Genomic DNA, 11,876 nt, shown 5'->3' on the forward strand with positions numbered 1-11,876 from the left:
CACCGTCAACTTTCCTCTTTAGACCTTTGGAGAGTGACATTATGTTTCTCTTGCTAGCAGGTTAAATGTTTGGCTAACTTCACCCGGCACGCAAACAACCAATCCAATAATAATAATGTGACCTTGTCTGGGAGGAGGGGGGAATAATTATCAGAATGAAACTGTTACATAATTATTAGAATAAGTTAGGCTACGCTACATCGTCAGTCCACACATTTATTATTCAAAAATATGGAAAAGTGTGAAACTACGTTTCAACGTTGTTGAGAATCACAACACAAACTCGCTAATCAAGCCAAAATACTGCAACATAATGGATTGGACAGCTACCTAGTTAACTAGAACACTACTTTACATTGTTAGCAGGTTCACAAAACAAGCTGTGTTAGTTGACTAGCGATGTGTACAGTCGAAAGAAAAGTCAAAGCATTAGAACGTGTCACATTTTAAAACAATCAATTACTTAAATTAGCCTTTGATTATGTTCGGGCCCGCCATCTAGTGGCTCAAAAAAAAATTGGCCCGAGGCCAAACCTAATTGCCGACCCCTGCCTTAGGAGATGAGTATAGTAGTCTGATCCATGCAATAAAAGTGGGTCCAAAGCCAAAAGCTTTCAGACATTCAAATAAGTACGCCCACTCCACTCTGTCAAAAGCCTTCTCCGCATCCAGGGAGAGAACCACCTCAGGTACCTCCTCGGACGTAGGAGAATGTACGACATTTAGAAGGTTTCGGATGTTAGAGAATGAGTGGCGGCCCAGCATGAAGCCAGTTTGATCAGGGGAGATCACCTCGTCTGTGACGGACTCTAGACGCCGGGCGAGTGCTTTAGCTAATATCTTGACATCGCTGTTGAGCAGCGAGATGGGGCGATGTGAACCACACTCCGTTCTGTCTTTCCCTGGTTTCGGTAAAAGGGTTATGAATGCCTCTGTTAGCGTCTGTGGCAGGGCCTCATTATCCATTGAGTCATTGAACATTTCTAAGATGAGCGGAGTTAATTTGGTTGAGAATTTTTTGTAGAATTCGATGGGGTATCCATCAGGGCCCGGGGCCTTACTACTTTGCATAGCTGTGATTGCATTATAAATGTCGGTGTCTTGGAAGGGTAGTTCAAGTTCTGCTTTATGAACAGGGTTGATAACAGGGGCATTTAAATTTGTGAAGAAATGTTGCATATTGGTATCATCATTGGGTGCCTCAGAAGTGTACAATTTGGAATAAAATGCCCTAAAAGTCTCATTGATTTCGAGGGGGTCAGTTGTAAGCTCCCCATTTTCTCTTTTAATTTGTGGAATCTGTTGGTCAGAGGATTTACATTTTAATTGATGCGCTAACATTCTACCAGCCTTTTCCCCATGCTCATAAACAAAGCCTCGTGATTTCAGCAGCATACGTTCTGTCTTATCGGATGTTAATAACTCGTATTTGGCTTTGAGATTCAGCTTATTTTTGTAAAGCTCCGGGGTGGGAGAGTCAGAGTATTGATGATCTATGTCAATCATTGAGTTGAGAAGTTGCTCCTGTTCTTGCCTCCTAGCTTTGTTCAGCCTAGATGTGTATGCAATAATGTCCCCCCTTATTACTACTTTAAGGGTCTGCCAGAGCAGGGAGGGAGAAACAGTGTCGTCCCTATTGGTTTCCAAGAAATTGTCTATGGCAGTTGAAATCATTTGGCAGAATTCTTTATCTGTTAGTAGTGTGGTATCAAGTCTCCATGGAGCGCGGTCAGAGTAGTTAAGTGGGAAGGACAGATCCAATAGTACTGGGGCATGGTCAGATTCAATTATGGTTGAATATTCTACGTTTTTGACAAAGGGAAGTAGTGTTCTGTCTATAAAGAAGTAATCAATTCTGCTATACGAATGGTGGACGTGTGAAAAAAACGAGAATTTTTTATCGTGAGGAAATTGGAAGCGCCATGGATCGACACATCCAATTTGGTCCATGAACGCTGACAACATTTTAGCTAGGGATGTCCCGATCCCACTTTTTCACTACCGATACCGATACCTGGGCTTCGGGTATCGGCGATACCGATACCGATCCGATATTTGTATACATTTTTTGACCCCTGAATATTATATATATATATTTTTTTTTTTTTTCCTAACACCAGGGGAGCCACCCCTCCTAAATTTCGTTGTTTGGTACCTGTACTGTAGCAATGACAATAAAGACCATTCATTCATTCATTCATTCAAATACCTCCCCAGTATATAGTCCACACCAACAACAGTTAAATTAAAGACTGCCAGCCTTTATTAAAGCAACAAAAATAGTACTCTGCAGTACTCAGTGACCGTATGTCAATATTTTTTTTAAAATAATGTTACTTTTCATTTGCACCTGATGCTGGCCCATTAGGGGTAACTTATAACTAATGCCCTCGATATTTTGATGTTTTACTTTCAGACGAGCCTTGTCTGTGCCATCTTAAAGCCACTATTCTCTGTTCAACGATAGTAACCCCCTTGACGCTTGATCTGCACCTGATGCTGGCCCTAGAGGGCAGATTATGACGTCAGTTTTATTTTTTAACACTTTCTGTGTAACAAGCATACATTTCTCTACTCTTTCTCTTTTCTTGAACTGAATTGGTGCTTTGTGCTTCAGGTCCTGTGGAGACAACTTTCCCTGGTCATGCTTGCTGTGTCCCTAGGCACATCCATGACCATGTAGTGTCTAGTCTCGTGGTTCCAACCATGGAGGTAGAAAATCGGTGGACAGGCTTATTGTAATGCATGGAATCGAATGAGGAATATAAAAACACACGACGTCCTTCGATTTCTGCCTCAACCAGCCTCGGTGTGAACCCGTGCCAACCCCCTGCACGCTGGTCTCAACAAGTCTCTGTTGGCAGGAACTGGCAGGGGAGCTTTTTTGGCGCTTGTCAGTTTCACGTTTTAGTGTATCCTCAATTTAAGCCCAATCCTTTCCACAGCCACAGGCTGCTCTCTCTACTTAACTCCTCAGAGAAGCTAAATCCTGCTCCACCACATTTACCAGTTGTCAAGGACATCGGCTACTTGAATCGTACATTAAATCTTTTGATCTGTGTTTTATTTCGGTAACTACAGTGGGGAGAACAAGTATTTGATACACTGCTGATTTTGCAGGTTTTCCCACTTAGAAAGAATGTAGAGGTCTGTAATTTTTATCATAGGTACACTTCAACTGTGAGAGACGGAATCTAAAACAAAAATCCAGAAAATCACATTGTATGACTTTTAAATAATTAATTTGCATTTTATTGTATGAAATAAGTATTTGATCACCTACCAACCAGTAATAATTCCAGCTCTCACAGACCTGTTAGTTTTTCTTTAAGAAGCCCTCCTATTCTCCACTCATTACCTGTATTAACTGCACCAGTTTGAACTCGTTACCTTTATAAAAGACACACTCCACACACTCAATCAATCAGACCCCAACCTCTCCACAATGGGCAAGACCAAAGAGCTTTTTTTTATTTTTATTATTTATTTTTTGGCTGTGAGAGTCAATTTATTTAAGCCCGCTGATTTAGGTGAATTTACCCTTGAACGTGTCACCTTAACCATCAACGCAACAATTGCCCCCCCTGAGAGATTTGGCAGGAGCCGCCACTGATGCCCTCATCTCTCTCTGAAGATCCCTCCTTGAGCAGGGGATCCAATCCAGGATTGAGGGGGGCGATGGTCTCTGATTAATCCAGTTTGAGTCCTGTTGGAAGGCCTGATGTGGACTCCCCTGTGTGTGGCAGTCTGTCCTGCGATCCTTGCTGAATGGTTGATGCCACCTTGTCCACTTCTATGCCATATTGGGTATCTACGGCTGATGATCGCTCAAGCTTGGCATGTTCAGGCTGGGTGCTATCCCTTTTCTTGTCATTAGAGGGCAGGCTGCCCCTGTCTGCCTGGGCCCTGGTGGTCTTCCTTAGTGCATTGCCCTTCATCATAGCCAACAGGTGGTCCAACATGATGCAGCCCTCCTCCTGGACTGGGGGGGCTTTACGAATTATTTTTCCGTTCTCCCCCCTCGGTCTCTTGGCGTCATCCTCCTCTTGCTGTTTCTTCCTCTTCTCTGCCTTGATGGCCTGCTCTCTCCAGGTCTGGTTTTCCTTGATTGCTTTAAGGAAGAGTCCTCTGAAGGTCTTGATGGTGTTGAACAGCTCCTCTAGTGAGAGGCGGGACGTGTCCTCACACAGATACTCTGCTAGCTCTTCCTTCTTCTTTTTGATGGAGGCAAAGAGCTCCTGCAGCTTCTCACAGGCCTCCAGGTTCCCCTTCATAGCAGTGAGATACTGCTGCTTGATATCCTCCTGAGAAGAAGAGGACACTTTTTTCTCAGAACCCTTCAACCGTTTGACCAGTGAGCTCGACTCTGCCTGAATAGAATCCACATTTATTCTAGCAGCCTTTTCACAGATCTCTAGATCATCCGGAAGGTTCAGCAAGTCAGCATGGGTTTTCTCCGCCTCCTCCAGGATGTGATGGAGCAATGTGATACGGGACTTGTTGGCTTTGGTATCTGTGAGCTTCAGCAAGGTGCTGATCTTGAAGCCATCTGCATTGCCTATGTGACTCCCATAGTTGAGGAAGTTTCCAATGTCAAGTATGAGCTTGCAGAAACTTGGAAGGCGGGTGCTCTCCTTCAAACTCTCACAGGCTGCGTCCAGCAGCTCAGCTTTGGGTTGCAGCATCTTTAACACAGAAGGGGTCTCCTCACAGAGAAGCATGCACTCGATCCTCATGGTGTAGCATGAAACTGATAGGAGCTCGAGGTAGAACCGATCCACACCGGCCAGCTTCTCTATCTCCCCTTGGTATGACTTGAGGTTCTCAATCTCATGTTTCTCCGGCAGTAACGTCTGCATCTGTTTCAGCACCTCGACGTCAAACTTGGAACGGTCCCCATTTTGGATCATAGCTACAAAGTCTTTATGTGAGCATCTGAACTGCTTCAAGAATATGTTCAAATCTAGATTTTTCTTGGCATCAATGAAGGATATCTCTTTGGGCTCTCGTTTGACCGTAGTGTTGGTACTTTTGGCCTTTGAGTCAGTCACTGGCAGACAGAAGAGCTCCTCAATGCTGGAGTAGTCAGGTTCCAGGGAATCAGACTGCACTGACGACCACATGGATTGGCTTTCAGACACCACTCTGGAGGGCAGCTTCTGCCAGTTGAGCTTCTTCATGCGCAGTGTGGGACAGCGGCTGGCCTTGGGGAGAGGAGCGTTCTGGGGCACAATAATACCTCCTCCAATACCTGGGGGAGGGGGTGGTGGGGGAGGGGGGCCCATACCAGGCAGGGGAGGGGGAGGTGGGGGGCCCATACCAGGCAGGGGAGGGGGAGGTGGGGGGCCCATACCAGGCAGGGGAGGGGGAGGAGGTGGACCTCCCTGCCCCATCCCTGGTAGAGGTGGTGGAGGAGGAGGTGGCATCCCAGGTAAAGGAGGAGGTGGTGGGGGTGCACCATAAGTGGTGCCTGGCAGGGGTGGGGGTGGGGGAGGAGGAGGGTTTGGGGTAGCAGCAGGAAGTGGAGGGGGAGGAGGGGGAGGAGGGGGAGTTACGGAAGCCATGTCTGATTGGTTGGTTGTGCTGCCGAGCAAGTCTGTCTGGATTGCCCTGTTGGTGGTCTTGGTCTTGGGACTGGCTGAGATCTGTTGTCTCTTGGAAGAGAGCAGGCGCTCCATCAAACGTTCAGCGGAGTCCATTTGTGAGTCGTGGGCCAGCAGAGTGGCACGGACAGCCAGGGCCTCCAGGGTCAGCCACACGTCTCCCCGTCCTGGAGCCACCAGCAGCAGAGCCTGCAGGATGGACAGCAGCTGGACAGAGGCTGGGGAGCTGCTCACTTTGGTGAGGAGGGAGGTGAAGACCTCCTGGTGACTGCTCATGTCGATGCCTCCGTACACCCTCTCCATCTCCTCCGCATCCTCGGCCATGGAATCCTCAAAGGCCTCACACTGGATGTTCAGGTCCAGGTCCTCAGTCTCCCTGTTACATAAACACACATGCACATATGCACGCACACGCACACACAACATAGGTATTGATGTTTGGGAAATCTTACAGAAAGTGACTGTGACTGTTGTTCCACCAACATTTGATTAGCATTTAATGCATCCCACACCTACCTCAGCATTGGCAGTATATCCAAAACTGGAAAATACATAATTAAGATGAATCCCAGTACTTTCAATATCTCAATATCTCTATATTATCTCAATGGCCAATGCACACAGTGTTTTTGTAGCACTGTCAAATGTTGCAAATGTTGTAATAGTTTCTTATTGCATCACAATGGGACAATTGGAAAAACTTCAACATTCTAAATTGCCTGACACAGAAGAGCTTGCCTTGAAAACGCCTTGTCTAATGGTTTCTATTTTATTTTTTTAAATATTTTTTTTACTTTCTTTTTATTGAGATGTTACAGATATACAAAAATAATACTTTTCAGTTTTGGTTTGTTTTTACACAAAACACAAACATGTCCCAACCCCCCCCCCCCCCCCCCCCCACAAAATCCCAAGTGGTGCATCCCAGGACGAAGGATATAAATAAACAACAATAAATAATAATAATAATAATAACAGTGGTGATAGGTAATGAAGACAGTACAGGTAAGTAATCAAAGAGATAAAGAGAAATAAAGTGCAATTCATTTGTAAGTGAGGATAGATGAGATGGTCGTGTTGGTCTGTGATACCATGTCTGTTATGATTGTAATATGTCCCTCTCTAGAACGAGATGATGTATCTCTAGGGGTTTATCCTGATAAATAGATTCACAACATATGTCATCACTCAGCATCCAGCGCACTTGCATTGTCAGGGAGGGTTTTTAGTTTGTTGAAATAGGATATTATTGGGTTCCAGGTGAAATAAAAGCGGTCTTTGGACCCCCTAAGTGTATATTTAATCTTTTCAAGTTTCAAGTGAAGCATAAGGTCAGTCAACCATAAGGAGGAATTCGGTGGTTTGGGGGATGTCCAACAAAGCAAAATCCTCCGTCGAGCAAGTAGAGTGGCAAATGCCACAATGTCTTTATGCTTGTTAATAATCTGTTGGTCAGTTGGCGCTATGCCAAAGATAGCTGAGTAGGCGTTAGGTTGCAGGTTCAGATCTAGTGCCTGTGAGAGGGTCCTGAAAACTGCTGACCAATAATCAAATAATAAGGGACATGACCAAAACATGTGTGTTAGCGTTGCCGGAGCGTTATGACATCTGCTACAATTCTCATCCACGTCAGGATAGATTCTGGCTAGCCTAGATTTGGAAAGGTGAATTCGGTGCAAGACCTTAAATTGGATTACGCCTAGTCTAGCACATGATGTGCTCCCGTTAACTCTCGTCAGAGCCTCAGTCCAGGAGTCATCGGGTATTACGTCCCCTAGCTCCTCCTGCCATTTCTCTTTAATTTTGTGGAGGGAAGTGTCTCCGAGGGATGATATGCTAGAGTAAATACTTGATATTAGGCCTTTTAGATTGGGAGGAATTTGGAGGATATCATCTATAGCAGAAGGTTGTGGTGCATTTGGGAAGTTTGGATCCAAACTTTTAATGAAATGTCGGACCTGGAGGTATCGAAAATAACTTGAGCGGGGAAGGTTGAATTTTTGAGAGAGGTGATTAAAGGTCGAGAAGACGCCCTCAGTATAGAGATCTTTAAATTTGGAGAGACCGAGTCTTTTCCATAAGGCGAAAGCATTGTCTATTCTGGCGGGGACAAAAAGGTGGTTATTGCAGATAGGGGCTAGGTTGGAGAAATCTTTTAAACCAAAGTGGCGTCGAAATTGTGACCATATTCGTAATGTATTAACAACAACAGGGTTAGAGGTGTAGTGTGGGGCAGATAGAGGGCGTTTGGAGGTAATCAAGGCGGAGAGGGATGTTGAAAGACATGACTCATTTTCTATTTCGCACCAAGACGGCTGTGGTGAATGGACCCAGTATATGATTTTCTGAATATTGGCAGCCCAGTGATAATAAAGCAAATTTGGTAGGCCCAGTCCGCCCTGGGACCGATGTCGCTGTAGAAGTCTTTTCTGTATTCTAGGGACTTTACCCCCCCCAAATGAAAGATGATATGGACTTATCTATGGACGAGAAGAAGGACTTTGGGAGGAATATAGGGAGACATTGGAAAAGGTAGAGGAATCGGGGTAGAACGTTCATCTTAATGCTTAATACAGTTGATCTTCCCTGCCAGTGATAAATTAATGGACCTCCATTTCTGTAAATCATCTTTTAATTTATTAACAAGGGGCGTGAAGTTTTTTTCATGTAGTTTAGAGAAGGACCGTGTAATATTAATTCCCAAATATTTGAAGCCAGATTTAGACAAATGGAAGGGCAAGTCACATTGTGGGATTGCGAGATCTAGGTTGTTCACTGGAAAACATTCGCTCTTAGTGAGGTTGATCTTGTATCCCGAAAAGCTACCAAATCTATGCAGCATCTGAACTATATGGGAAATGCATTGCACCGGTTCAGATACATACAACAGTAAGTCGTCGGCATATAGCGCCACCTTGTGTTCCTTCCCCCATCTAGAAATTCCATTTATTATTGGAGAAGATTTTAACATGATAGACAGAGGTTCGATGGCGAATGAGAATAGGAGTGGGCTCAGCGGGCACCCCTGGCGTGTCCCTCTCGACAATGAGAAAAATGTGGAGCGTTTCCCGTTCGTAACTACCGATGCCTTAGGACAGGGGTCGGCAATAGGCGGCCCGTGGGCCATTGCTGGCCCGTCACCAATAATATTTGGCCCAGCAGATTATTTTGAGAATCCACTTTTTATTTTTTATTTTTTTTATTTTTTTATAATAATATCGGACCGACAGTCCCACATATAGCGCCTATAATGTCCGAATAGAGAATCGAACTCCACCTGAATAATGCTTATTGTACTTTTATCCATGTTGAGAGTGAATGACACAGGGACAGACAATCAGGCAGCAAGGTGCACCGAAGCGCACTGACGCTGAACCCCTCAGAGTGAATCATAAGCAGGTGGACAACGCGTCACGGTGCTGAAATAGCCGACATACCGTGTGTGGTTTGAACAAAATAACACGAGCTCAGTAAGCCATTCAAACGTAATGTTTACGTATATGTGACTGCAACACACATATGAACAGTAACAACGCAAATTCTGTTTAATTTTCTGAAAAACATTGAAAACAAAATCGGCGCAAACAAAAAGCATCTCCCATCGGTCAGTATTTGCTTGATATCTGGTGATATTGACGTCACTTTAATCCACAGGCAGTTCTCAAGGTTTTTATGCATCCATCGATTCCTCTCGTGCGTCTTTATCGCATTCATTGACGAAAAGGACGACTCGCGTATAGAAAGGGAACATTGTGAGCACGGAAAATGTCTCTCACAACGGCTTTGCATTGATGAAACCAGGTAGGATGAACGTATAGTTCGCTGTCCATTCCTCTTTAAATGCCCTGTTTCCACCGTCAACTTTCCTCTTTAGACCTTTGGAGAGTGACATTATGTTTCTCTTGCTAGCAGGTTAAATGTTTGGCTAACTTCACCCGGCACGCAAACAACCAATCCAATAATAATAATGTGACCTTGTCTGGGAGGAGGGGGGAATAATTATCAGAATGAAACTGTTACATAATTATTAGAATAAGTTAGGCTACGCTACATCGTCAGTCCACACATTTATTATTCAAAAATATGGAAAAGTGTGAAACTACGTTTCAACGTTGTTGAGAATCACAACACAAACTCGCTAATCAAGCCAAAATACTGCAACATAATGGATTGGACAGCTACCTAGTTAACTAGAACACTACTTTACATTGTTAGCAGGTTCACAAAACAAGCTGTGTTAGTTGACTAGCGATGTGTACAGTCGAAAGAAAAGTCAAAGCATTAGAACGTGTCACATTTTAAAACAATCAATTACTTAAATTAGCCTTTGATTATGTTCGGGCCCGCCATCTAGTGGCTCAAAAAAAAATTGGCCCGAGGCCAAACCTAATTGCCGACCCCTGCCTTAGGAGATGAGTATAGTAGTCTGATCCATGCAATAAAAGTGGGTCCAAAGCCAAAAGCTTTCAGACATTCAAATAAGTACGCCCACTCCACTCTGTCAAAAGCCTTCTCCGCATCCAGGGAGAGAACCACCTCAGGTACCTCCTCGGACGTAGGAGAATGTACGACATTTAGAAGGTTTCGGATGTTAGAGAATGAGTGGCGGCCCAGCATGAAGCCAGTTTGATCAGGGGAGATCACCTCGTCTGTGACGGACTCTAGACGCCGGGCGAGTGCTTTAGCTAATATCTTGACATCGCTGTTGAGCAGCGAGATGGGGCGATGTGAACCACACTCCGTTCTGTCTTTCCCTGGTTTCGGTAAAAGGGTTATGAATCCATTGAGTCATTGAACATTTCTAAGATGAGCGGAGTTAATTTGGTTGAGAATTTTTTGTAGAATTCGATGGGGTATCCATCAGGGCCCGGGGCCTTACTACTTTGCATAGCTGTGATTGCATTATAAATGTCGGTGTCTTGGAAGGGTAGTTCAAGTTCTGCTTTATGAACAGGGTTGATAACAGGGGCATTTAAATTTGTGAAGAAATGTTGCATATTGGTATCATCATTGGGTGCCTCAGAAGTGTACAATTTGGAATAAAATGCCCTAAAAGTCTCATTGATTTCGAGGGGGTCAGTTGTAAGCTCCCCATTTTCTCTTTTAATTTGTGGAATCTGTTGGTCAGAGGATTTACATTTTAATTGATGCGCTAACATTCTACCAGCCTTTTCCCCATGCTCATAAACAAAGCCTCGTGATTTCAGCAGCATACGTTCTGTCTTATCGGATGTTAATAACTCGTATTTGGCTTTGAGATTCAGCTTATTTTTGTAAAGCTCCGGGGTGGGAGAGTCAGAGTATTGATGATCTATGTCAATCATTGAGTTGAGAAGTTGCTCCTGTTCTTGCCTCCTAGCTTTGTTCAGCCTAGATGTGTATGCAATAATGTCCCCCCTTATTACTACTTTAAGGGTCTGCCAGAGCAGGGAGGGAGAAACAGTGTCGTCCCTATTGGTTTCCAAGAAATTGTCTATGGCAGTTGAAATCATTTGGCAGAATTCTTTATCTGTTAGTAGTGTGGTATCAAGTCTCCATGGAGCGCGGTCAGAGTAGTTAAGTGGGAAGGACAGATCCAATAGTACTGGGGCATGGTCAGATTCAATTATGGTTGAATATTCTACGTTTTTGACAAAGGGAAGTAGTGTTCTGTCTATAAAGAAGTAATCAATTCTGCTATACGAATGGTGGACGTGTGAAAAAAACGAGAATTTTTTATCGTGAGGAAATTGGAAGCGCCATGGATCGACACATCCAATTTGGTCCATGAACGCTGACAACATTTTAGCTAGGGATGTCCCGATCCCACTTTTTCACTACCGATACCGATACCGATACCTGGGCTTCGGGTATCGGCGATACCGATACCGATCCGATATTTGTATACATTTTTTGACCCCTGAATATTATATATATATATATATTTTTTTTCTTCCTAACACCAGGGGAGCCACCCCTCCTAAATTTCGTTGTTTGGTACCTGTACTGTAGCAATGACAATAAAGACCATTCATTCATTCAAATACCTCCCCAGTATATAGTCCACACCAACAACAGTTAAATTAAAGACTGCCAGCCTTTATTAAAGCAACAAAAATAGTACTCTGCAGTACTCAGTGACCGTATGTCAATATTTTTTTTAAAATAATGTTACTTTTCATTTGCACCTGATGCTGGCCCATTAGGGGTAACTTATAACTAATGCCCTCGATATTTTGATGTTTTACTTTCAGACGAGCCTTGTCTGTGCCATCTTAAAGCCACTATTCTCTG

At 44.0% G+C, this 11,876-nt stretch overlaps 1 protein-coding gene across 1 annotated transcript in view; it reads right to left on the reverse strand.

Annotated features, from left to right (window-relative positions):
• The window catches only part of LOC308167901 (inverted formin-2-like), a gene marked incomplete at both ends in the record, with an annotated part of 28,169 nt that extends 16,313 nt beyond the window's left edge, over window positions 1-11,856 (reverse strand). The window contains one exon of the mRNA XM_080542379.1: window positions 11,843-11,856. Coding sequence (XP_080398505.1) covers window positions 11,843-11,856 — 14 coding nt within the window. The remainder of the gene's footprint in view (window positions 1-11,842) is intronic.
• Window positions 11,857-11,876: the final 20 nt, after the last annotated feature.

The sequence above is a fragment of the Nansenia antarctica genome (assembly GCF_963989245.1).
Source record: "Nansenia antarctica genome assembly, chromosome: 11".
NCBI classification, from domain to species: Eukaryota; Metazoa; Chordata; class Actinopteri; order Argentiniformes; family Microstomatidae; genus Nansenia; species Nansenia antarctica.